The 27,707-nt window shown below is 44.0% G+C and overlaps 1 protein-coding gene across 1 annotated transcript in view; it reads right to left on the bottom strand.

The window, feature by feature from the left end:
* LOC309473910 (uncharacterized protein) overlaps nt 1–27,372 on the bottom strand; it is a 59,298-nt gene extending 31,926 nt beyond the window's left edge. Inside the window, exons 1-11 of the mRNA XM_082136171.1 lie at nt 27,310–27,372; nt 11,510–11,638; nt 10,747–10,875; nt 10,130–10,321; nt 3,626–3,742; nt 3,176–3,406; nt 2,890–2,984; nt 2,692–2,742; nt 2,077–2,449; nt 1,799–1,978; nt 805–1,041 (exon numbers count right to left, since the gene is read on the bottom strand). Coding sequence (XP_081992297.1) covers nt 1,007–1,041; nt 1,799–1,978; nt 2,077–2,449; nt 2,692–2,742; nt 2,890–2,984; nt 3,176–3,406; nt 3,626–3,742; nt 10,130–10,321; nt 10,747–10,875; nt 11,510–11,615 — 1,509 coding nt within the window. The 5' untranslated portion in view covers nt 11,616–11,638; nt 27,310–27,372 and the 3' untranslated portion in view covers nt 805–1,006. The remainder of the gene's footprint in view (nt 1–804; nt 1,042–1,798; nt 1,979–2,076; nt 2,450–2,691; nt 2,743–2,889; nt 2,985–3,175; nt 3,407–3,625; nt 3,743–10,129; nt 10,322–10,746; nt 10,876–11,509; nt 11,639–27,309) is intronic.
* Nucleotides 27,373–27,707: the final 335 nt, after the last annotated feature.

Genomic DNA, 27,707 nt, shown 5'->3' with positions numbered 1-27,707 from the left:
AACATTACTGTGAAACTAGTTTGAACAAAATTAAGGCAACAGCAGCAGGACATGCAACAGCAGAAGAACTGAACAAATGCACCTGAACCTGTGTAACGTTAGGTCTGAAACCATACTCTATTCACTACACATTACAAGTGTGGTGTATTTTGGTACTGTAGCACTGTCTGGATCCAAACTGAAAATCTGATGAAATCCATCAGGGATCAGAAAGATTAGGCTACTATCTACATGATGTCCTGTTGATAAAAGACTACAGGAAACCAGTAAAGCAAATTGATGAGTAGGGACTAGAGCATGATTTCGGACTCCTGACAATGTAACCTACGGTGTATGTGGCTCTTCATAGAACGGTAGCAGCTTGCCTGCACTACCACTTCCTCACTCACTAAATCTGACACTGCAGTAAAAAGGGGAAATATTATCACATCATACTGAAAAAGGATTCAATATTTAATGTTAACCACATACAACTTAACCTTAACCTGTGATTCTTAAACAGCCACAATGGCATTTCGGAACATTAATGTAGCCAAAGTGACCATCCAAACTTCGCGCCATTAACGTTAGCTAGAGCCATTTGGGCTCCTCGGGCAAAAGTTTAATAATCACTGACACTGACATACCCAAGTGAAAGCCAAAATATCTTAATAGCATTAATAATCAGTCACATTGTTCTAACTATTCAATAGGATACCTTTTTTTGGCTGTATTTGAACCTATCTAACAAGCTGACGATTAGCTTATTAAACATAACAAGCTAGCAATCAGCGAGAACTCGCCAACAGAATTCGAGCCACTTACCTCTATAATTAAAGATAAAATTCTCGTAGAAGAACTTGTATCCTTTCTCCAGCATGGAAGATTTTACCTTGGAGTGTTCATTCACGAGTCGCACCACATCGTCTTGACCAACTTTTGGGTGATGCGAGAGCGAAGTAGTCCAGCGATAACAGGCAGCCATGGTGAACGCAATAACCGGAAGACGCAGTACACTGCTTCACGGCTACTTCCGGCGTTCTATTGTTTTGTGATAAAGGCCTATTCAAGAGATACAAATGTTAAATAAAATATAAACACGTTAAACAAAATAAACGTTCTTGCTCAGACGTGGACAGGCTCTGAGTTTCTGTCAGGTTGGTGTTGGACTTCTGGCTTCGGGTCAAGTCTCGATCTCAGAGCTCTCAGCAAGTATGTTATTTCCTATCCAAAACAAAGAGTATATGAACAAGTCAACTCATGAATGTTTTTTTAGACCTAGAACAGAATTGAATTCTGTTTGGTTTACTGATTCTGTTATTTTCCTGTTTACTACAGGACTGCCGCTTTAAAACAATCTGTATAGTATCAAGCGCTATATAAATGAAGGTGATTTGACTATAACAAGAACATTACAATGAACACAAATTTGAAAATCTCACTACAAATAATCCAGAATTTAATCCTACTCTGCCTGTTACACTTCCTCACACCTGAAACTGATCGAGTGAATCTCCTCAACTTCTCCAATCTAGATTAGTGCAACTTCAAACCATGGATGTTGTAATATCTGCTCTAAACTGGGGCGTTTAGATGGATCCCGGTCTAGACACTGTCTAATCAGATCCCTGCAGTCTGTACACATTTTAATAAGGAGAGAACTGGTTAGTCATGACCATGTGACCTGGCATTTTTGAAAACAGCTCTCGCTATACGTTGAGCTATATATAAAAATTCTGACACACTACAACCTTTTACTTTCTGTACAAATCGTTTGCTTTATGTGTGTGTATCAATGTTATCATCATTATTCACTCACATTCGGATAAGTTGGGGTTTTCAAATGTAACTTCGGCTTGTGTGATTTCCGTTGCACTATGAAAAGGAAGACATTCGTTCGACAACTCGTACAGCAACACTCCTAGAGACCAGACATTTGCTGGGACGGCGTGGAATCGAGGTTCTGTCAAGACTTCAGGTGGGCAGTATCCCGGAGCTCCTGTAAGAAAGACATTTGCACATTGTTGAGCTTTTTTTTTAAAGCATCATCAAATAATTAGTAAGTCCTTCAGGTTTCCACACTCCCAAAATGCTCACCCCTGTATGTGTTGCTCTCGTAGCCTTCACTACTAAATAGCTGACCGCAGCCAAAGTCTATCAGCTTGAGCTGGTATTCCATCAACAGGAAATTCAGCGCATGAATGTCACTATGGAAAACACCATGTTCGTAGCAGACTGTCACTGCTATCACAGCCTGTGCCATGATGACCTGTGAAAACATGTCAGACCAAGGTCTTCGAGAAATTGCGTCCTTCAAGGTCTCGCAGGGTTCCGGATACTCCATAACCAGAGTGAATTTTCTAGGATGTTCAAACCAGTCGTATAGTTGTATGATGTAGGGGCTTATGGGTTCTCGCCTCATCATCAGCATCAGCGCCACTTCTGTAACGAGAGGTTCGGGATACCCAGGCTAGAGAGAACAAGCAGACAGAAGGTTAGCTGGGTAAAAATCTGAAGAAAACATTATTTTGAAATGTTCTATTCTTTGATCTTTTTAGATGCGTTCAAAAGAGCCTTTTCAGCTCAAAGTTATTTGGTGCCTCTTGGCTTATTTGTTAATCACATTTATACCCAATGCTTCCTACGGGTGTATTAACTACAGTAATCTGCACTTAAACAACTCAACACACATTCAGGTTTTGGCCAACTTACAATATTAAGATAGCAATCGTTGTCAATCTTGCTTATCCGCTTGATGGCAACCTGCACAAAAAAAAGACCCAGTTTCAATAACAGTAACAGTATTCAAGCATCTGGCCTTGTACTAAGTATTAAACCATCTGTAAATTGTTTTAAATGTGTTTTGATGCATGCAAGAGCAAAATGTTTGTACAATTCAGTAAGATTTACCTTTTTGCCATCAAATTTGCGTGTTCCGTGGAACACCTTGCCAAATCCTCCGGATCCAATTTTCTTTTCCACGTTATAGAGAGACTCAAAGGACTCTGAAAAACAAACAGAAAAATATGAGACAATTATTAGCTTGCTAGATTCATTGTTTTATTTTAAAAATATCAGTGCTGGTCGAGCAACAGTAAATGTGAGCGGACATGTTAAAAACTTGACTCAGTTATGCATGAAATAGCAAAATCTCTTTCTGTAGACTTTGCACTGCCCAGCCTTATTTCAATCTCACCTGTTGAGCTCTTGTTCACTGGAGAAGCCTCCACGGCACCCTGAGCAGTTCGGCCAGTTGATGTCTCTGTTGGCTCGACAGGAACTTGACCCGGCAGCGGAGAACACAGAAACTCTTCGAGGCTGTCAGACCTGGACAAAACCTGTTCTTCATCAGGGAGGGACCAAGCTAAAAATGACATGACGTCCGAAGAAGAACATGTGGAAACAGTTGTCCAGGATTCGTCGCGGCCTGAGGATGGAACATTTCAGACATCAAAAACTGTTTTATTTTTTAAATTTTTTTATAATATTAATTATCCATTGTTTTATTTAAAAAATGTCAGCGCTGGTCGAGAAAATAATATTATAATAGGGGAAATAATTTTAATATTCTGTAAAAACAAGCCTTATTTTGAGTGGAAAACAAGATAATACTGTTTAAAATAATGTTGGAGAAATAATGATTTACCATTATTTGGCTTGACGCCGGAGTGATCTGGAGCAGGTGACGATGGTTCAGGAGCTGGATCTGCTGGAGGAATAAAAGGCTCCACAACAGTGCTCTTCCTATGTTCTGTAACTTTTTCTGAAATGAAGAAAAAACAAATGAAAACAACTATTAAACCCATCTCTGACGTCAAATTAAGCAATGATATAATGACATAACTTACATTTTACTACTCAAATCTTATCTGTAATGTTACAAATCTAAAGTAATGGGAATTGTTCACGCTATCCACCCGACTTCTGCTTAATGCCTGCATAAATGTCCCAACATATTATTTCACAATATTAATAGTCATTTTATTTCACTATTATCACGATTACGAGGGTGGAGCCTGGTGATTCCAATTCAACGATAAAGTTATTTTTCTTATTTTATCTGATCTTTTATTAAAAACAAAACATACATTTCCAGGCTTCATTTGGCTTTCATTTCATTTGGCTCACTTTACTGAACATGAAGAGAAAATTAGCGCGGACTCATGGTGCATGAACATACACAATGTCTGATTCCTGGACCAATTATGCCTACTGTAAATATACAAATATGTAAATATAACCAAATTTTAAAAATAAAATATAGCACAGAAATATATCAAATAGAAATAAAATTATCCATTTAAAGAATCTTAAAAGACTTCAATCTTTTGATTTCTGATCTGCTGCAAATCAGCTACAAGAAGTTACTTTAAGTGATGTCAGAGGATCAGAATTATAGCCTAGTAGAAAAGTAGAAAATAACAGATGGCAGAAATCTATCTATAAATTACAGAAACATCTGTGTGTCTGTCTGTCTGTCTGTCTGTGTGTGTGTGTGTGAAAATGTAAAATTTTCTGGTTGCTAGACTCCAGTTGCTACTGTTAAAAGCAAATATCTTGTGGTTCATTTTCGTGTGTTTGTTTCTGGTTCAATAGATGGGGACAAGAAAAGAACAATTACTAAAAATGCACACAAAACGCCTCGGTTACGACTGTAACCTCGGTTCCCTGAAGAGGGAACGAGCGTTGTGTCGAGAAATGACGCTATGGGGAACGCTTTGCGTGATGACGTCTTGAAGCACATGTAAAATCAGTCCAATGGTGTGGCGGAACGTCAGAGGCGGCCGCCACATAAACCTTTAAAGTGGACGGGGTCAGACCTGCAGTGAACCGGTCCTGCAGGAACTCCAGAACTGTACCAATTGGGCAGTTGACTGGATCCAACCGACGGTCACTACACAAAGAGGTGAATACTCTTCAGTTCAGGGCATAAAGTTTCCTCGTGGAGGGAGCTCTGGACTGTAGAATGGTCTCAACAACCTCAGTTGAGAGACCTGACTCTATGAGCTGGGCCCCCTCAGAGGCCAAGCCCACAGGTTCCACAGTTCTGGGCGGGGGTGAAATATTGAGCCCCCTGCTTGGGACAGAAGGTCCCTCCTGACAGGTAGCTCCAGAGGAGGCCCGTCGAGGAGGGACACAAGATCGGGAAACCATACTCTGCCCGGCCAGCGCGGGGCTATAAGAAGCAGGCAAACCCGGTCCCTGCGAACTCTCTCCAGAACTCCCGGGAGCAGAGCAACTGGGGGAAAGGCGTACAGACGTAGCCTCGGCCACGTCTGTACCATAGCATCCAGTCCCAGAGGAGCTGGATGCGTGAAGGAGAACCAAAGTGGACAGTGAGACGTCTCTCGAGACGTAAACAGATCCACTTATAATTTCCATATCAGCTCCACCACCTCGGGGGTGGAGCCATCAATCCCCGGGCCTCGGCCCCTGTCTCGACAGAGTGTCTGCTCCTATATTCTGGACCCCGGGGATGTAGGCTGCCTTGAGTGACAGCAACTTCCCCTGGGACCACAAGAGGATATGGCATGCCAGCGCAAACCCCCTTGATATAGGCGACTACGTGTTGTCCGTATGTACTACACATGGTGTCCCCTGAGACCTGTGATAAAGCTCCTCAGAGCCCGGAAGACAGCTAACATCTCTAGGCTATAGAATGCCAGGAACGATGATGGTCTTCCCACAGACCTTGAGATGAGCGACCCTCAGGATCGCTCCCCAACCCGTGAGGGAAGCATCTGTCGTTAGCAGTTTGCGACGACAAGGAGCTCCCAGCACTGGGCCCTGGGACAGGAACCAAGATTTCTTCCACATAACCAAGGCACGTAGGCATCACCGTGTGACCTTGATTGTGCGAAATGGGTTGCCCCTCGGGGAAAACCCTCTGGTCCTGAGCCACCACTGCAGGGGTCTCATGTGCAGCAGTCCAAAAGGTATCCCGTTGGAAGCTGCTGCCATGAGACCCAACAGTCTCTGGAACTGTTTGACAGTGAGTAGCTGGCCTAGCTTTACACTTCTCACAGCTGCCAGGATGGAATCTACACGTGGCGGTGACAGGCGCGCCTGCATCGACACTGAATCCCAAACCACGCCTAAAAAAAGTGGTCCTCTAAAATGGAGAAAGCACACTCTTCTTGGCGTTCAGCCGTAACCCCAGCTCTTTCATATGGGCGAGAACAACATCTCGATGTTGAACCGCCATCTAATGCGACTGAGCTAAAATCAACCAATCGTCGATGTAGTTCGTGATGCGAATACCCCGGAGGCGCAGAGGCGCCAGAGCTGCATCCACGCATTTGGTGAAAGTGCGGGGTGATAAAGCCAGGCCGAATGGAAGAACTCGATATTGGTATGCTTTGCCCCCGAAAGCAAACCTCAGGAACTTCCAAAGACACGGACGGATGGAAATATGCGTCCTTGAGGTCTATCGTGACAAACCAGTCCTCGGACCTGATCTGTGGCACGATTGTCTCAAGGTTAACATTTTGAACTTGAGCTGCATGGCTAACTCGAAGATCTAAAATGGGACGCAATCCCCCGTCCTTTTTTGGAACTATGAAGTACCGGCTGTAAAACCCGGTTTCCCTGTTGGAGGGGGGTACATATTCTATGGCCCCCTTCTCTAACAGAGTGTTTACTTCCTGTTCCATAACCAGAACCTGCTCGGGGCCCACCACTGTGGGCAGGACCCCCATAAACCGCGGTGGGCGTTAATAGAATTGTATCTAATACCCTCTTTCCACGGTCTGCAGGACCCAACGAGAAACATTTGACAGTAGCTTCCACGCTGTCAAAGATTCTACTAGAGGTACCAGCCTCTCGAGACTGGTTTCTGGATTTTGTTGCTGTCGAGTAGTCGGTTCGACGCCCTGTAACGGCGCACCGGCATGGAACGACCGAACAGACTGCTCTAGCACCCTCCTCGGAGGGGGCGGGCATCCCGAGGCCACTACGTTTCCGGGTGGACCTTGAGATATGTGCTCGCCGGAGACCGCTGCGCCCTGTAACACCAGAGGTGGCAGGGTTGGCAGAACGGTCCCCTGAGGGCACCGAAGAGAGACGGCACCGTATTTTTCTCCTGCTGTTGAGTAGTCAGTTCGTCGCCCTGTAACGGCGCACCGGCAGGGAACGACCAAACAGACTGCTCTAGCACCCTCCTCAGAGGGGGCGGGCATCCCGAGGCCACTACATTTCCGGGTGGACCTTGAGATATGTGCTCGCCGGAGACCGCTGCGCCCTGTAACACCAGAGGTGGCAGGGTTGGCAGAACGGTCCCCTGAGGGCACCGAAGAGAGACGGGCACCGTGAAAAGAGGTGTTAACCGCTCTGCTTCGGGGGGACTACCCTCATTTGTCCTGAGCCCTCAGACATCAGGACTTTTTCCCAGCAGCCTTCTTGGCGGTAATAACGGTCCGCAGATCCATTTTACCCCTCGAAGACTGCTGGGTTTGAGAGCGCCCTCCGTGTCCCCGAGATTTTTGTGGGGGAGCACGAGAGGACACACTCTGTTTTTGAGTGGCACGATGTTCAGCGCTCTTTTTAGAGGAGTGAGGCTGCTCCCGCTCAGCAGCCTCAAAGAAAGAACGGCGGGGGAGAAGTTTTTGTAATGCAGCTGCCTGTTTAGCAGCTTCCTGAGATTTAGCTACCGCACTGTTTACTGCATCACCAAACAAACCAACAGTGGAAACCGGAGCATCTAAGAGAACGTGCTTTTCTTTCTCTTTTATATCGCTCAAATTGAGCCACAGATGCCTCTCAGTGGCCACCAGGGCTGCCATAGACCGCCCGATTGATTTAGCGGTCTCCTTGGTGGCCCTGAGAGACAGATCTGTGGCTCTGCGTAGTTCAGCCACTGTGTCAGGACCAATTCCCCCGCCCTCCTCTAAATCCCCCAATAATTCTGCCTGATAGGCTTGCATAATGGACATCGTATGCAGACACGCTGCAGCTTGACCAGCGGCTGCATACGATTTATGAACCAGAGATGAAGTATATTTTACTGGCTTAGAGGGAAGTGAAGGAGCTTTCAGGGAAGATGCCGTTGCTGGAGAGAGATAGCTCGCAAGCGTCTCCTCCACCTTCGGCATTTCCCCATAACCATAAACTTTATAATTCTGAATAGAAGAATAGTGGGATGTTTGTGGTGCATACACTCTGTATGAAACCGGTTTTCCCCACGATCTCGACACCTCGGTGTGGAGATCGGGGAAAAACGGAAGGCTTCTTCGCTGAGGCTGAGTACGAGATGGCAGGAAGCGTTCGTCGAGCTTACTTTTCGAACGAACGTCCTGCCTATCCTCTGGCCACTCAATAGATAATCTGTGAACTGCTCTCGTGACAACATCGAGCAGTTCCTCAAAAGCGTGAGACTGAGGTGGCGAATCCTCAGACTCAGCTTCAACACTAACAACGTCCAACTCCTCAGAGCTGGACAATTGCAGTATTGGTGCCTCCATCGGGGGGGAAGAAACCGCAGCGCGTGCTTCCACACCCTGATGAGAGGCACTGGATCTATCAGAAGGATGTTGAGATAAGGCAGAGCCCGTCTCAACATCCACTGATAAATCCATTTGTGAACCCCAGGTCTGAGATCGCCGCCGAGCCTCAGCCGCGGCGGGACCCGAGCCCTGGGGAACGTGGTCGGGATTGAACCGAGCCAAACGGGATCGGAGCGTACGCAATGGAAGCGCACCGCAATGCTCACAGTCACCACCCTCGAGTGCTGACTGGGCATGCTCCTCTCCCAAACAAACAACACAAAGAGTGTGTGTGTCACCTCCCGTTATATAACGCGGGCAGGGATGGACACACACTCGATACTGCTGCTTGCTCGCCATGACTGAATCAATATATATATATATAAAGACAGACAACACCAAATAACAAGGACAGATTTCAACACAGAGCGCAACTGAAGACTCAGAAAGCTTTCGTTTTCTGTTTTGGGCCGGCTTTTATAGTTTCCTGGTACGTGACGTCACCCGCCTCTGACGTTCCGCCACACCATTGGACTGATTTTACATGTGCTTCAAGACGTCATCACGCAAAGCGTTCCCCATAGCGTCATTTCTCGACGCAACGGGAGTTCCCTTGAAAGGGAACTGATTTTGCACCTGCGCCGTTTACTTCTGTATATTATATCTATTTATAAATTACGGGAACGTCTTTCTGTGTGTGTGTGTGTGTGTGTGTGTGTGTGTGTGTGTGTGTGTGTGTGTGTGTGTGTGTGTGTGTTTTATTCGCATATCTCTCGAACCGTTATTCCTATGGATTTCAAACTTGACAGGTGTCTCGCTACGGGCATGAGTAAAGTGCAGTGCCAAGTTTGACATTGTTTGGATTAGAAATGCAAAAAATATGGGTAAATATATATCAGTAAAAGAAGCACACACTGGCTTTTGCCGCTCTAGCCACTCTGGCTTTTGACCCTCACAGAGAGGGTCGAAGAAAGCAGTGGAGCTTAAGTAGCTTGGAGTTCCCTGTGTAGCCTGCTCCCTGAATCGTGTAGTTCAATGTTCCACATTTATTGTATGTCATTATGTCAGTATCAGTATTTGCTTTCAACCATGCACAAATAAAAATGTCACTGAACTTTTGCTGTGCAATTGTAACAATGAGCACTCAAACACACCAAACCAACAATTACTAAAAACACACACAAAAACTGATTTTGCACACAAAAACTTTTGCACGGGCATTTTGCACTAGTCTACCTATAAATTACAGAAACGTCTGTCTGTCTGTGTGTCTGTCTGTGTCTGTTATTCGCATATCTCTCGAACCGTTAGTCCGATGGATTTCAAACTTGACAGGTGTTTCGCTACGGGCACGAGTAAGTGCAGTGCCAAGTTTGACGTTGTTGATTAGAAATGCTAAAGATATCGGTAAATATATCGGTCAAAGAAGCCCCAAGAAGGTTGTGGTTTAAAAATAAACATTCTGATATGTCAGCTACACTGTTTACTTCTGAATATTATATTTTATTCACGGCCATCATTTGTAGTAACCTAGCCTGCTCCCTGAATTCAATGCGTTCACAGTCTCTTTCACGGGCACCAAACCAACAATTACTAAAAACACACACAAAAACTGATTTTGCATGGGCATTTTGCACTAGTATCATGAAACAAAGGTAATAATGACTCACTGTCATCCAGATCACAACTGGAGGGCTCTGGCACAGGCGGCAGTTTAGGAGCGACAGGATCTGCATGCTGTGTTTTCTTAATCTTGGATGGACCTGGCACACACAGATCTTCACAGACCTGTCCTGGCAGGCACATCATCATGTCATGATCCACAGGATTTGTGTCCGGCGTTTGCTCCATCTTGGAGGGACCTGGCATAAAAGAAGATGTGTATTTAGCTCAAAATATCTTAAAGAACAGTTGAGTATTGCAATAAGGGACATATAATCATCACTCATCTTAAAATGGTGTGATTTTCAGTAGTTTTGAAAGGATGACCACAAAGCTTGTCTCGTATTTATTGGACATTTTCTTAGTTTTTTGTTATGTCACACCATAAGAAACACTTACAGTACAGTTTAGTAAAACATTTTTTTTTTTTTTTATTGACCAAGTTAGTGATGTTTCTCAAATATCAGACTTTACTACATAAATATGTTTTGTTGTGTTTAATTTTTTGTGTGTTTACTGCATATTTGAGGAGCCAACAGGAGTAGAGAAGGAAAAATGAAGACTAACACCAGAAACATCAGGCTGAAATGGCCATGAATCAGGGTGGTTATAACTGGAGACTCACCATCTGTGTCTGGATGAACCTGTGATTCCTGCTCAGCCACAAAAGGATGCACTTTGGTTTTGGTTTGGAAGGACTGTTTCAGAGCCTTCCATCCTCTCTTGAACATGTTCTTCCCTTTTGCCTGTTTTTCTGCAAACAACAAATATTGATTAGAAACGTCTGTTTTATTAGCACAGATTACAGCTCAATGATTCACTAGTTCATGTTCCAAGAACACTAGAGAAATGGGCTAGTTGCATATGGCCGCCATTTAGATTTCCGATCTAGCGAGTTTGTGCAGACACCAGTGCAGAGAGACTACTATAAATATACAAATATGTAAATATCGCAAATTTTAAAAATAAAATATAGCACAGAAATAATAGAAATATAAATATCCATTTAAATAATCTTAAAAGACTTCAATCTTTTGATTTCAATCTTCACTCATTTTAAAATGGTGTGATTTTCAGCAGTTTTGAAAGGATGACAACAAAGCCTGTCTCGTATTTATTGAAAATGTTCTTAGTTTTTTGTTATGTCACACCATAAGAAACATTTACAGTACAGTTTAGTAAAAATGTTTTTAAAAAAACTGACCAAGTTAGTGATGTTTCTCAAATATCAGACTTTACTACATAAATATGTTTTTTTGTGTGTTTAATTTTTTTTTTACTGCATATTTGAGGAGTCAACAGGAGTAGAGAAGGAAAAATGAAGACTAACACCAGAAACATCAGGCTGAAATGGCCATGAATCAGGGTGGTTATAACTGGAGACTCACCATCTGTGTCTGGATAAACCTGTGATTCCTGCTCAGCCACAAAAGGATGCACTTTGGTTTTGGTTTGGAAGGACTGTTTCAGAGCCTTCCATCCTCTCTTGAACATGTTCTTCCCTTTTGCCTGTTTTTCTGCAAACAACAAATATTGATTAGAAACGTCTGTTTTATTAGCACAGATTACAGCTCAATGATTCACTAGTTCATGTTCCAAGAACACTAGAGAAATGGGCTAGTTGCATATGGCCGCCATGTTGGGATTTCCGATCTAACAAATTTGTGCAGATGCAAAAAATCTTTAAAAAATGTTTAAGGACAGCATAATTTTGTCTATTTAACTGAACATGACTTTAAAGTCCTGACTTGTATTATCTTAGAGCTATTTCCATATGGACATTTCTTTGTTGTGTCACAGTTTGAGTCACAGTTTTTCCTGGCAGATTAAAGGATATTTTGCGATTGTAACTGTAGGCTCGCGCTCGGTCGGCCCAAAGTCCGGCATCCGACCAGCGCGGAAGGTCTCTTCGTGTTACTGTCTTTTCTCGAGGCAAAGTATTTTTTTATTAAATGCAATACATTTTCTCATTTGTATTTTCTCGTTATTTCATCTGACTCAATAAATGAAAAGGTTTTAATGATATCTGTGCATCATTAAATGTGAGCGAATGTTTGACTATTCCTTTTAACTCTTTAATGAAAATAATGTCAAAGTCAGTCAGAATAATCAAATGTAACAATTTATTATGTCAGGTAAATGTATCATGCCAATTTCATAATCAATTCAAAGATAATCGATACAAAACATAAAATGCTCTGGATTAAAGAGAAGAGATGCAAACCCAACGTTATACATGAAGCTGAGAGTCTTACTCTTCAGGCTAATCTGAAGTACAGAAAGGCCCCGAACCCTTTGCTACATTCCATTATATAGACAGAACCTCTTTCACATGGAAACATGTGCTAACAATGGAAATTTGCATTCAGAGGTTACACTTTTTGGGGGTAGGAGACCATTTGCCAGGAGACCACCTTTCTTATGTGCCAGTAATCCCTAAATTCTTAAAAACCTTATTACCTTTTGTTTTACTTATTTGGAAATTAGGCATTTGTACCAGTCGCACTTATGACATTTCAAATGATACTAAATATGTATAATACTCGATGATAATCATTCACATTAAACTATATATTTTCTTGGGTGAATTCAGGTGATCTGAGTATGAGAGAGAGGGGGTGAGGGATGAGGGAATGAAATGTAGATTAGGATGCCTCGGAGGTGAGACTTTTAATGGTGAGTTCAAATGGTAATTTCCAGCAAAATCCTATCAATACAATTATAGTGTATAGTGAGGCGGTTGTTATAGCAAAATAACAGCCCCTTCAGGCTGATTCAGGCGCTATAACAACCGCCTCGCCAGTCGCCATACATTACCCCGGCCTTACTTAAGTATGTATGTGTTAGTTCTGAATGATGTATATTAACTCAGTACCTGTTGGGTGGTCCTCCAAAGGGACTCTCAGGTCCAGTGGGCAGTTTGGAGACATGATATGATATCACATTGACACTGTCTCTGCCTGTTGTTTACAGTTGTAGACTGCGTTTGTTCTCTTCGTCCGCTAGTGATTCTACTGAACTACTGTTATGATCACCTGAACTGAAGATTCCGTCAAAGTAACTCAATTTATATTGTATATTAAATGACACCGTATTCTGTCAGATTCTGAATCTCAACGAGCTGTGTAGACTCTATTTGACTGATACTGATAATCGCTGCTGACCTGAACAACTCAGTGACATCATAGGGATCTCGCGCTGCCTGTGACGCCACAGCTGCTGCTTTTTTGGAAAAAAATAAATGTAATAATTTACTCGCCCTCATATAGTTCCAAACCTGTAAGACTTTCAGTCATCTTAAGAAAAGAAATTCAGATATTTTAAACTAAATCAGAGAGATGTATGGGAAGCCCTTTTAACATTTAAACTATCCGGAATTAACATTGTACAACAACATCTTTCTGACTAGTCGTAATTACATTTTGGATAGTTGGAATTGTCATTCAAGATAGGCCTATCTGTAACGTAATTGTGACTAGTCGAAACGACAGATAGAGATATCTGTAATTCAGTTTTGACTAGGCAGAATGAAAGTTAAAGATATCTCAAACGTCATTATGACTAGTGCAAATTATTGTGCATGACCTTGCTCTATTTTAGATATCCATAAAAACGTAATTTCCACTCCCCGCCATAATCAAAGAAGAAGTGAGTTAATTTCCTATGACTGGCTCTCTCAACAGACATTTACATCGATGGTCTGGCGTTATAATTTATTTTTATGTTTGCATAGATAAAGTATACATTCATTATTATACATAATTAATGTATACATATATACATTATTATTATTTATTTATTTATTCATTTACTTACATTTTTCATGTTAATGTAAATGACAAATATGACACAACAGGATTTTGGTGGCTTTTAATCTGTCAATTATCATTAAATTGCATATATGAGCTATAAAAACCTGATCAATGAAATATACATTCATACCTGATTTATGAAATATGATACTCAAAACACTCAGTTTTTCAAGAGCTCATTACAAGAGCTCCAGAACGTCCGTTGGGTCCTTACGATACTCAAATAGTGTAGGAAAACAGTAAAACCATTTTGCAGGCAGTCACCTAGCTTTGTTTACTTCCGGAACCATCCATCCAGGACATATACCCATCCCGCTGCCACAAAAGAGCCACCAACATCATCAAAGACCCCACCCACCCCACACACAAACTGTTCACCCTCCTACCATCTGGCAAGCGCTACAGCAGTATGCGTTGCAGGACTACCAGATTCAGCTATAGCTTTTTTCCACAAGCCATCAGACAGACTGCTCAACTCACTCATGAAAACTGGATTATAACACCACCCTCCCCCCTCCCCCCACAACCCACACACATAAAGACCTGTGAGACTGTGGAAAAGGCATACTCAATGTTTGCAAATAATCATATGCACATATGCCAATATTCCCTTGCACAAGAACGTAACAAGTTTACAAAACTTATTTATCTCCATGCTGCTACTTGCACTTTGCCATATTGCACCTTATATTGCACTATAGTAAAATACCTTAACCTGACTATATTCTGAAACTCTGTGATAGTCTGGTAACTGTAAGCTCACTGTAGGCCATATGTTATGTTGATCTGTCTATTCTGTTGAATATCTATTTGCACTTGTTTAGTGGTGTCCTATGTTTAGCCGTATGTTTAGTTTATGCTTAGTATGTGTCAAATCTTGTTTTAATATTGCACATTGGAGTATGGGAGAAACGCAATTTCAGTCTGCTGCGTAATGTTCTGTTGCATGGTTTGATTGACAATAAAGTTGACTTGAACTTGAACTTGAACTTGGAATGACAAGGTAAACAGCTAGCAGACTCCCGGCAAAAACACAAACCATGAAACGATCTTTTACCTAACTGGAAGGCTAGTAACTAAGAAATAAAAAGCCTGTTCCAGTTGCATCATGTTAAAACAAAATATATATCCTCACACAAATGAATTATGTTTAGCAACAATTCTTTATATTTATTGATTTACTGTAGGCTATGTAGCCATGTGCTTATTTATGCAGTCATTAATGTATTGGTCTTACACCACTGTTATGTCCACTGGTCACGGCAATAAATACTATATTTTTGCAATTCCACAAGTCTCTCCATTTCCAGTGTAGCCTACTGGTCTATTCATATAGGGCCAGAGCACCGATGGGGTGAGGACCGTCTAGGAATTGCTCTGTTTATTATTATTAACTATATGCAATTTCAGTGCATGTATAAGAATTGGTATGCTGATATAAATTACAAAAAAATTACTTTTTCTTTTTGTAGGGAGAAAAGGCAGACCAGCCATTGATGTTACCAGAGAACACATTGAATTTCTGCTGAAGCAAGGCCATACAATTGCAAAAACTGCTGAAATACTGGGATGCTCCTCATCATTTCTGTACAAGAAGTCAAAGTTGATGGGTATACCTGTTAGAAGTATGCTGTCTGCAATAGATGATGGTGAACTAGAACAACATGTGAGGCAACTTCAGAGCCAATATCCTAATTCTGGAAATGAGGTAATTGGTGGTCTTTATCTTTAGGCTGTATTTAATTCACATTTGTGTGCCATTGTTTTGTGAATCTCGTGTCAATTTAGAAACCTTTCAAAAATCTGTTTCAGATGATAAGAGCCCTGTTGCGCACACAGGGTGTGCTTGTTACTCGGTCCAGGGTGCGTGAGATGTTGACACGGGTGAATCCTACTGCTGCTGCAAGGAGATGGAGCCGGACAGTTGCTTCTCGTTACGCGTTCCTGGAACAGATTCGGACAGTTCTTGCTCTTTAGTCGCTCTCTCTGCCATGCAAGACTTTACTAAGATGTTCTTTAAATTATAGAGCTGTAATTACCAATCATAAAAGCTACAGAAACACCTCACACAGAACAGAACAGACACATTTTGATTACATAATCTTTTCCACATCTAAGATTTTTCTGGATTGTTCTATATGAACAAACAAACAGAAGAATGTCTCGGAGAACATGAATGAATGAATGAATGAATGAATAATTTTATTCTTCTTTTTCCTTTTCTTCTTCAGAACATGATCATTAGTAACAAAACATATTTTAACAGAAAATAATAAAATTAAAAGTCTCAGCATGTTCAAAAAAAAAAAAAAAGGAGAAGGAAGAAGCTAACTTATATTTGCCTTCCCCTTTTACACATCTAGCTTTGAAACGGCTACTATTTACTCTTGCAAGATATCATAATTTATCCTTATTGAGAAAAAACTTAATCATTTGCAGTACATTTATCTGAAAATAAATCACACAATATAATATAAAAAAAATAATAATAATAACAATAATTTAAATATATGCAAAATGGCAAAAAACAGACTGTATGGTAATTAAAATCAACCTCTTGAAGAGGAAATGAGACATTTGTCCCATGTCCACCTTAATTTATATACTTTTCTAATATAGACATTTTAAACCTTCTTTTGAATTGCACAATATGTTTACTTTCCTTAATTGTTACAGGTAAATTATTCCACAGCCTCACCCCGTTGACAGATATGCACATGCTTTTAAGTGTAGTACGTGCCATTGATTGAGAGAGATTTCCTCTCCTTCTTAAATTATATCTACTATCTCTTTCCTTAAACCATTTTTGAATATTATTAGGGAGTACTTTGTTCTTAGATTTGTACATAATTTGAGTGGTCTTAAGATCCACTATATCTTTAAATTTTAATGTTTGTAATTTTAAAAATAAATCATTTGTATGTACATGATAGCCAACATTGCAAACTATTCTCATTGCCTTTTTCTGCATAGTGCATATCGTCTTTAGGGTGGTTTTATAGGTATTGCCCCACACCTCTGTACAATAGGACAAATAAGGAAGAAAAAGCGCGCAGTACAAAATATACATTGTTTCCTGGTTCAATATGTGTCTCACTTTACAAAGTATACCAGTGATCTTTGCCAATTTAGAACTAATGCAATTGACTTGTGGTTTCCAGCTGAGCTTATGATCAATTATTACTCCCAGAAAGGAGTTTTCATAAACTCTTTCTAATCTGGTGTTATCACACAGTACTTCAATAGTTAAATCTTCAGGAATTCTACGTTTCCCAAAAATCATAAATTTAGTTTTCTTTATATTAAGAGATAATTTGTTTAAATCAAACCATAATTTAAGCTTAACCAACTCTTCAGAGACAATCTTCAACAGATGTTGGAGATTCTCTCCTTCACAAAATATATTTGTGTCATCTGCATAGATTACAAATTTCAACAAGTCAGAAGTTTTAACAATATCATTTATGTATAATATAAAGAATTTTGGTCCTAGTATTGAACCTTGTGGTACACCATATATTATATTTTGGAGCTTTGACTTTTCCTCTCCCATCCTCACAAATTGTTGTCTATGTTCTAAATAGCTTTTTATCCAATTTAGCCCTATTCCCCTAATTCCATACATTTCCAATTTTCGAAACAAAATGTGATGATCTATTGTATCAAAGGCCTTTTTAAGGTCAATAAATACACCTATAGCAAACTTCTTGTCATCAATACTAGTTGTTAATTCTTCCACCAGGTCAATTAGAGCCAAAGATGTAGAACGATTTGATCTAAAACCATATTGACTATCAGTTAAGATCCCATATTTATCAATAAAACTGTCCAATCTGATGGAAAATATCTTCTCCAGAATTTTTGAAAATTGGGGAAGCAATCAAATTGGCCTATAGTTAGTGTAAAGATTCTGTTCACCAGCTTTAAAGATAGGAACGACTTTAGCTGTTTTCATCTTTGTGGGAAAAGAACCCAATTTCAGAGAGAGATTGGAAATATATACTATGGGATCTACTATTGCTACAATTAAAGTTTAATTAAAGTTTAATTTAATTTTATTGTTTAATTAAAAACGTACTCGGTTACTAACGTAACCTCGGTTCTCTCTAGAAGAGGGAACGAGTACTGCGTAAGATATCTTGCGCTAGGGGAAAATCCTTTTTCCGCGAGATATTGAAGCCAAAAATTATCCTTAATTTTGTAATAATGCAAAACGCGTTGCGGCAGCATGCAGACATAGGCGAGGCAGCTCGCGCGCCTATTGGCTGCTCTGCGGCAACTGCAGCAGCCTATCGAGCGAGGCCTGGCGTGACGCCAGACCCAATCAGGGCACTTTGCGCCCGCTGCGTCACGTCCCGCCGAAATGGGCGTGGTCTAGGCCTATAAATACCGCTCGCAGGCAGCTATTATCTGGTTTTTCATCATCGAAGCAACCAGAGCGTGTGCATGCACGGCAAGATACGCAGTACTCGTTCCCTCTTCTAGAGAGAACCGAGGTTACGTTAGTAACCGAGTACGTTCTCTTACGAGAGGTCTCTCGTACTGCGTAAGATATCTTACGCTAGGGGACCCAATGCAAAACGCCGTGCATGCTGAGATCTGACACCAAAGACCCAAGGGCGAAAGCCCGGGGTACATATAGTGCACAATCACTCAGGGAACTCACAGGGAGTCCGGGAAGAGGGAGGGGCGCAGCCGCACTCTTCCACATATGGCAGCGTCGCTGAGCCGCGAATTTCATCATACAGACAGGGCGGGGTACGGCCTGAACTGATGGGGGAATGTGGGTCTTACACAGTTTGCCCAGGCACATCTCGTGCTGCTACTTTTTACTGTCGAACATTGAGCTGTGCTCAGTAGACGCAGCATTCTGAGCTGATCGCATCAGGTCAGACAATACTGGTAAACTTAGACCGACAGCAGCCTGGCCTGCAGGGCGGGAACCTCTAGGTTATAAAACCTTATAAATGTAGACGGGGAGGCCCAGCCTGCCGCCATACAAATATCTTGCAAGGCAATCCCACTTGACCAGGCCCACGAAGAGGCCATGCCTCTCGTGGAGTGCGCTCTGACACCCAACGGGCACTGCATGCCCTTGGAGGCGTATGCCAGCGCTATAGCATCAACTATCCATCTGGATAGGCTCTGTTTCGACGAGGCTAGTCCCTTAGAACGTCCGCTAAACGAAACAAAGAGCTGCTCCGTCTGTCTGAAACCAGACGAGCGAGACACATAAGCTCGTAATGCCCTGACTGGGCAAAGGAGGCTCGCGTCTCTTTCCTCATCAGGGACCGGTAGGGCTGACAGGGAGATAACCTGCGCCCTAAACGGTGTGTTGAGGGATTTTGGAACATAACCGTGCTTAGGTTTGAGTATAACTTTTGAGTCATTAGGCCCAAACTCCATGCACGCCGCGCTCACAGAGAGCGCGTGTAGATCCCCTATGCGCTTCACTGAAGCGAGAGCCAACAAATACACCGTCTTGAAAGACAGGTGTTTCAAATCGATTGACTGTAAAGGCTCAAATGGCGCACCTTTCATGGCTTCCAGAACCGTAGAAAGGTCCCATACGGGGACTGAGGGAGGTCTGGGAGGATTCAGTCTCTTAGCCCCTCTAAGGAAGCGGATGACTAAATCGTTCCTTCCTATTGACTGACCAAGCGTTGTTTCTGAGAACGCTGCTATAGCCGCCACATAAACTTTGAGCGTGGAGGGGGCCCTGCCCTCATCCAACAGCTCTTGTAGGAAGGAAAGCACCTCCGTCACACCACAGTCTGTGGGTGACACACCACGGGCTGTGCACCAGCCCGAAAACACTGACCATTTCGAGGAATAGAGTCGTCTCGTAGACGGAGCTCTAGCCTGCGTGATCGTGTTTAATACTCCTTTAGGGAGTCCAACATGTACCCGTTGATGGCCCAGACATGAAGGGACCATAGTTCCGGGTGAGGATGCCAGATCGAGCCGTGGGCCTGTGAGAGGAGGTCTCTCCTCACTGGTACTGGCCACGGGGCAGTACTTGCTAACTGCATCACGACTGGGAACCAAGGTTGGTTTTTCCAGAACGGTGCCACCAGCAGTACTGAGCATCCTTCTTCCCTGATCCGTTCTATCACCTGAGGCAGGAGAGAGACGGGGGGGAAAAGCATAGAGCGGGCGGCGGGGCCACACATGGGCCAGCGCGCTCCTGCTCTTGGAGAAAAATTCCTGACAGTGAGCGTTTTCTTGAGACGCAAACAGGTCTACTTCCGCTCTGCCGAATTTCTTCCACAGCAGTTGGACTGTCTGTGGGTGTAGAGACCACTCGCCTGCCGGAACATTGTTCCTGGACAGTCTGTCCGGTCCTATATTCAGGAGCCCTGGCACGTGCGCTGCTCTGAGCGAGCGCAGGTTGCACTGAGCCCATACCAGGAGGCGTTCTGCCAGCCTGTACAGGTTCTTGGACGCCCTGGCGATTTATGTAGGACACCACAGACATGTTGTCCGAACGGACCAAGACGTGGCGTCCTTTTATTTGGGGACAAAAACGCGTCAGCGCGTTGTCTACTGCCAGCATTTCGAGGCAGTTTATGTGCAGGAGCTTCTCCCGTTCCGACCACTGGCCGAAGAACGGTCTGCCCTCGAGCAGCGCTCCCCATCCCGAGGTGGACGCGTCCGTGGACACCACTTTCACCCTCGAGGAAGTCCCCAGGCTTACACCTGATTGGTACCAGTCGTTCGCTCTCCAGGGTTTCAGAGCTGTGACGCACTTCTGATTGACCCTGAGGCGAAGCGAACCGGATGCCCACGCTCTGCGTGGGACTCGCGCTTTCAGCCAAAACTGCAGCGGGCGCATGCGGAGCAGGCCCAGCTGGAGCACTGACGATGCTGAGGCCATGAGACCTAGCATCTTCTGAAATTTCTTGAGCGGGACAGACGCGCCGCAGCGAAACGAGTTCGCTGTGCGTTGAATGTCTACCGCGCGCTGTGGTGATAGTCGCGCTATCATGGACAGTGAGTCCAGTTCTGTGCCCAGGAAAGATATCTTCTGACTGGGTGACAGAGAGCTCTTCGCCCAATTGACACTGAGACCCAAATCCTCGAGGTGATCGAGTAAAATGGTCGTGTGTTCTATGAGCACTGCGCGAGATTGCGCTAGAATCAGCCAATCGTCCAAATAGTTCAGCACTCGCATGCCTCTCATTCTGAGGGGTGCGAGCGCCGCATCCATGCACTTCGTAAATGTACGGGGTGCCAGGGACAAACCGAACGGCAGGACTGTGTACTGATATGCCTGGCCCTCGAAGGCGAATCTCAAATATCGCCTGTGACGTGACGCTATCTGTATTTGAAAATACGCGTCTTTCAGATCTATTGACACAAACCAATCTCCTTGGCGAATCTGCACAAGGATTTGTCTGGTCGTGAGCATCCTGAACTGTCGCTTCACAAGCACTTTGTTCAGTTGCCTTAGATCTAGTATGGGTCTGAGACCCCCGTCTTTTTTCGTTACCAGGAAGTATCTGCTGTATAGCCCTCCTTCGCTCTGAACTTGAGAGAGAGGCTCTATGGCCCCTTTGCTCAATAGTTTCGCCACTTCGGCTCGAAGTAAATGTGCTACTTCTGTTTTTACCGTGGTCTCGACGCGCGCCACATAGCGGCGAGGGCGTCGGCGAAACTGCAGCAAATAGCCTCTTTTTATAATGTTCAGCACCCACTTCGAAACCCCGGGCAGCTTTGCCCATGCGTCTGCATGGATAGCTAGGGGTTGAATACGAAGCGCGCTCCGCTCGCTCAGCGATGGAGAAGCTTCGGCGTGCTGCAACACAAGCATCGCGCTCGTGACATTTGAGGCATGGGGCGCGCTGATAACAGCGGGCAGATTGCCCGCGCTCAACTCCTCTGCGGTGGTCAACCACGAGGGGAGGGCTGGGCGGTTCCCGTGGGAACTGTCATGTCTATGTGTGGATGTGGGCGCGGGACAGCGGGCACATTTATCACACCGAAAGCATCGTTCGCTTGCGTGAAGCGAGTGCACGTTGGTTTCGTTTTTACAGAAACCGTGAGACATGCATAACGCGGTGTTAGTGGGCACTGGGTAGTGGGCACATTCACCATGTTTGAAGCGCAACCGATCTGAGTCGGTTTTATGTGCGCGAGCCCTGTGTGACAGGCTGTGCTTGTGTGTAGGGATGGGCACTGGGCAGTGGGCATTCTTACTACACATGAAACACCATCGGCCGTGGCCGGGACACCAGAAAATACACTCTTTTGGGGATTTATCTGGGTAGCCGTGAAAACGGCATTTGTGTGCAGGCAAGCGGGTGACAGAACCGACTTGTTGGCTGCAGAAAACACTGGAACAGTCACATTTGCTGGAACTGGACGAGCGAATAGCTTTGGTGTGAGTCTGGCCGCAGCGGGACTTGAACACCGTCGTTTTCATAGCTGTGCTAGGACGACTTCGGGGCCTCGGGCTTCACCGTAATCCTAGGTCGCGGGCCACGCACGGCGGGGCGGCGACCGGATGAGCGGGAGCGTGGTCTCGCGCTTCGGGCCTGGCGGCGCTGTGAAGTGGAGGCAGTGGACGGTGGCTGTGGCTGTGAGCTCTGAGCAGACGGTTTCGCACGGCCTGCTGCAGAGCTGGAGCGCTTCGGGAGGAAGTGCTTCATAGCCTGTGACGCTTTCTGTACCTCTGCGAATCTCTCCGCGAAATCCTTGACGGAGGATCCAAAGAGGCCTGTGGCGGAAAGCGGGGCGTCGAGGAACGCGGTGCGCTCAGACTCGGCCATTTCCGAGAGCGTCAGCCAAAGATGTCTCTCAGTCACGGTGAGAGAGGCCATATTCCGTCCAATGGCTTGCGCTGCAGACTTAGTAGCACGGAGAGCGAGGTCCGTGGCACTCCTTAAGTCCGGCACGCAGATCGCGTCAGGTCCTTCCTCATCCAGCTTACGGAGGAGATCGGCCTGGAAGATCTGAAGCGTTGCCATGGTGTGCAGCGCTGACGCAGCTTGCCCGGCGGCGGAGAAAGCGCAGCGGAGCAGGCTTGACGTCGTGCGGCAAGCTTTAGAGGGTAGGGCCGGCTTAGCACGCCGTCCAGCGGAGGGCGGGCATAAGTGGGCCGCTATCGCCTCTTCGACCGGCGGCAGCGAAAGGTATCCTTTGTTCTTGGCATCGTCAACAGCGGAGAATGTCAAAGAAACAGCAGGACGCACTCTAGCCGAATAGGGGGCGTTCCAGGACTTGGCGACTTCTTCATGTAACTCAGGAAGAAAAGGCGCCGGTCTGGACGCAGGCGAAGCGCGCTCCCCAGGCAGGAAAAATCCATCCAGCCGGTTGTGAGCGGGCTGCTCAGGCGAAGACCACTCGAGGCCGAGGCTCGCCGCGGCGCGAGTACACGCATGAGCTCCGTCTCGATGGACGCTCTCTTGCCTGACGACGTGCGGGCAGGGGGCGTGGGGTCCTCAGAGCCCGCCCAATCCTCACTGCCTGACGCCAGGATAGAGCAGGAATCATCCTCTCCCAGCAGGGCTTCCTCATCCACGATGTCAACGGAAGCGGCGGCAGACGGCGGCCGCTGTCCGTCAGGAAGCGAGGCTGACGAAGCCGGGGAAGCAAGCGGGGGCGAACCGGCGAGCTTTGGCGGCTGAGGGAGGGTTCCGGGGCCCGCTGGGCACGGCGCTTTTTACGGCGCGACGCCGTGGCGGGCGGGGGAGCAGTCTCGGTGAAGAAGGCTAGGCGAGTCCTCAGAGTCGCCATTGCCATCAGCTCGCAGTGAGGGCAGCCGCCGTCAGTGAGCGCGAGAACTGCATGTTCCTCACCCAGGCAGGAAACGCAAACCACGTGGCGGTCCCCGTCGCTGAGTGTGGCTCTGCACGAGCCGCAGGAAGGCATCTTTAAAAAGACGCTAGCTCTTTTAGAATGTGTGTCGCGGCGGCGACACACACACACAAAAGTACAGTGTAATAAGAAAGGATATAAGCGCCGGAAAGCGCAGCAGGAAGGCAGGAAGGCGGCGCGGCCAGCGACTTCAGTGACTCGTCCCGCTGAAGGTGCTCTCTCTCAGACGGCGCGGCTTCTTCTCCAGCTCCAGCGATGCGTGTGCTTCGCTTGAAGGATGAAAAATCAGATAATAGCTGCCTGCGAGCGGTATTTATAGGCCTAGACCACGCCCATTTCGGCGGGACGTGACGCAGCGGGCGCGAAGTGCCCTGATTGGGTCTGGCGTCACGCCAGGCCTCGCTCGATAGGCTGCTGCAGTTGCCGCAGAGCAGCCAATAGGCGCGCGAGCTGCCTCGCCTATGTCTGCATGCTGCCGCAACGCGTTTTGCATTATTACAAAATTAAGGATAATTTTTGGCTTCAATATCTCGCGGAAAAAAGGATTTTCCCCTAGCGTAAGATATCTTACGCAGTACGAGAGACCTCTCGTAAGAGAACATATCAATATCATTACAATCTCTTGATGTTTTATTCTTAAAGTTATTGACAATATCAAGTACTTCGGTTTTATCAGTGTCTCTCAAAAAAATAGTTGCTGGATTTCTTTCTTCAAAAAATTGTGAGACATCGCCCTCTTGTGGAGGGATTATCTCATCAACCAGATTAGGGCCTACGTTCAGAAAAAATTCATTGAAGCCAGCCACGACTTCATCCCTGTTTTTAATTATTTTACCATTATCAATAAATTCATTTGGAAATCCAGTACTTGTTTTTTTCCTTCTGAAAATGTAATTTAAAATGTTCCACGTACCCTTTATATTGTTTTTATTAGTTTCCAGCAATCTACTATAATAATCTTTTTTACATTTTCTTAAGATAACTGTTCATTTATTTTTATATGTCTTATATTTAATTTCTTTCTCTTCTGTTCTATGCTTAACAAAGTCTTTATATAAAGTATTCTTTTTTTTGCAGGCATTCATCAGACCCCTTGTAACCCAGGGTTTATATGGACGTTTAGATGTTATCCCTGATTGCTGAGTTGGACAATTTTTATAATACAAAGTCAAAAAAGTATTTAGAAATAAATTATAGGCTAAGTCAACATCCCCTACTTCATAAACATGCTTCCAGTCTTGAGCTAACAAGTCATTTTTTAATTTATTCAGGGTTTGATCTGTTCTTAATCTCCTCTGTATATTTATTTTGCTGGTATCTACATTATCTTGTTTGCATTCATGGAATACAAATATTGGCAGATGGTCAGTGATATCATTTATTAACAATCCACTTTCTAAATTACTACTCATGTTATTTGTAAAGATATTATCTATTACTGTTGCTGAGTGGGTGGTAATTCTGCTCGGTTTGGTTATACATGGATATAGGCCTGTACTATACATTGCATCTATAAACTCTTCTATTGCAGGTGATTTACTCGGATTTAAGAAATCTATATTATAATCCCCACAAAAATAAGCAACCTTCTGCTTGGCATTCAAAACTATGGCCTCAAACACTTCTTTAAAACTTTCAATGCCAGAGTTGGGTGCTCTATAAACACAGCTAACGATAATATTCTTCATTTTACCCATATCGATTTCCACCGTTATACACTCACAAATATCATCAATAACAGTCGTCATACTTTCAACAATCATATGCTTTAACCTGCTATCCACAAACATTGCGACTCCCCCAGCCCTTTTGTTTACTCTATTCACAAAATGTAAGTGATAGCCTTCTAATTCAAAGTGAATCCCTTTGTCATGACTGAGCCAGCTCTCAGAAATAGCGACTATATTAAATTGCATGGTATTATGTTGCAAATAGTCTCTAATCTTATCAAAGTTTGCATATAGACTCCTACTATTGAAATGTACAATTGATGTACCATTCTCCAAGTTGAATTTTTCCTTAAGTTGATGTTCAGTATAATAAAAACAATTTCTTGTTACTTGGTCAAAAAAATTACTTTCCGGGTCTATATCTCGTTCCTGCATAGCAATTCATCCAAGAGAAATCCAACAAAAAAGTTGAGAAGTTGCAATATTAAAATTCGACAGGTAAGCATATAGTAATAAGAAAGTGGATTCAATATAAGTCTCTGGAACATAAAGAAAAGCACTTGGAAAAACAGTAAGTCAACCATCAGTCTCAACCAAAAAGGGAGAAAAAAACCTTCATAATTTGTAGCAGGATTGTTCCAAGCAAGTGTAGATCTGCTCACCACCACCAAGTTGGGCTCTTTATCTGCGAAACAAACCTCTATCAGATAGATCTGGGCCTCAAGAGAATGTTCTTGTTGGCTAAACAATGCCATATTTCTCCAAGTCTTTGAGGTCCCGGATTAGCAGGACCTTCATCTCCTCACCAGATAAAGCCTTTGTACGTATCCAAATTTTACAATCCCTTGTCCATGTTGAATGGATTTTCCTTTGTTTCTTCAGTGCCCTTGCATGTTTAGCTATTTCAGCATTCCTTTTCGTGAGATGTTCATTCACATACACCTGCGTGTCCTTTAGCTTTTTTCCTTGTTTCAAAAGTTCTATTTTCTGTTTTCTGTTTACAAATCTCAAAATGATGGTTCTTTCCATTTGTCCGTTTCTTTTGGGGAGGGTATAGCAAGCAGCGATACTCTCCTTATGAATAGAGATGTTCCTGCTATTGAAGAACTTAATCACCTGCTCCTCCAGCGTCTGTTTTTCTCCCTCTGTTAGATCAACTTCGCTGCTTTCCCCTCGGATGACATTGGAGTAGGTGCGGTGTGTTGTTTTTAGGCCACTGATGACCACATCTTCTTTTCTTGTATATTGCTCCAAGTCATCAACTCTTTTCTCCAACTCTGCAATTTTCTCATCCTTCTGTGCGAGTAGGTTGTTTAGTTTCTTCACATCCTCTACCAAACCGCTTATCTTGCCCACATTTTCAGCCATTCCATCAATTTTCTTTGCCAGTTCTCTCAAAGCTTTCTTGACATCCTCCATTTTAAATTTGGCTGGTTTTCACACTCTTGACATGTATTATCAAAAGTGCCCCAAAACATCAAAAATAAAGGGAAATACTCATACAAGTTAAATCCCAATGTCCATATAAAGCCATAAACTTCACTTATCTGCTTGGATGTCAAGTCATTTTCATGATGGAGTCACTCAGCAACTCCACACACTCTCAAGAACGCCACACACTCTTCCGCTCACACGCTCCCCCGCATAAATAGTTTGACTCTTAGGTTCAGGATCAAATGAACTATTTTATAGGGTTCTTTTGAAATGACATATTCTTGGTGTGACTTTTAGGTCTTAAGGGTTCTTGTGCATTAAAGTAAACGTGATGATCTATAGGTTCTTTATGCACCAGTACATCCATGGAACATCAGGCTCTAAAAAGTCTGGAAGTACTCATTTTAAGAGAGGAAATACTCGCTGTTGTTGAAGAAATAAAATGCAGCTTACCTTGTGTGTGCTCGTACCAACAGATCTTCGGAAAACTTTCGTCTGAAGTCCAGTGTTGTTTCTTAGCTGGTCTCCTCCCCTTCTCTCATCTCCTCCACTCACTCACTCACTCTCTCCATAGACTCCCACGTTTGGGAAAAATGGTCCAAGAAGGAATGTGAGCTCGGTTAGAAGAGGAGTTTCCTTCACAGCTCCACAGCTTTGGGTTAGTTAAAAATGGGCTTGAGTTTGTGTCCGCCCAAACCCAGAGAGAGTCTGTTACATAATTACACAACACTCAATGCAATGATGTTCTGATATGATATTTCCTGTTGGATGAAACACAGACCACCCAGACAAACATCAGTTCTCACCCAAATCCCCTGTGAAGGGTTTCAATCTTTCCGCTCAACCAAACT

The sequence above is a fragment of the Leuciscus leuciscus genome (assembly GCF_965113295.1).
Source record: "Leuciscus leuciscus genome assembly, chromosome: 14".
In the NCBI taxonomy this organism is placed as follows: Eukaryota; Metazoa; Chordata; class Actinopteri; order Cypriniformes; family Leuciscidae; genus Leuciscus; species Leuciscus leuciscus.
Note: the sequence above shows the minus strand (reverse complement) of the source record. Positions and strands in the feature narration are given on the sequence as shown.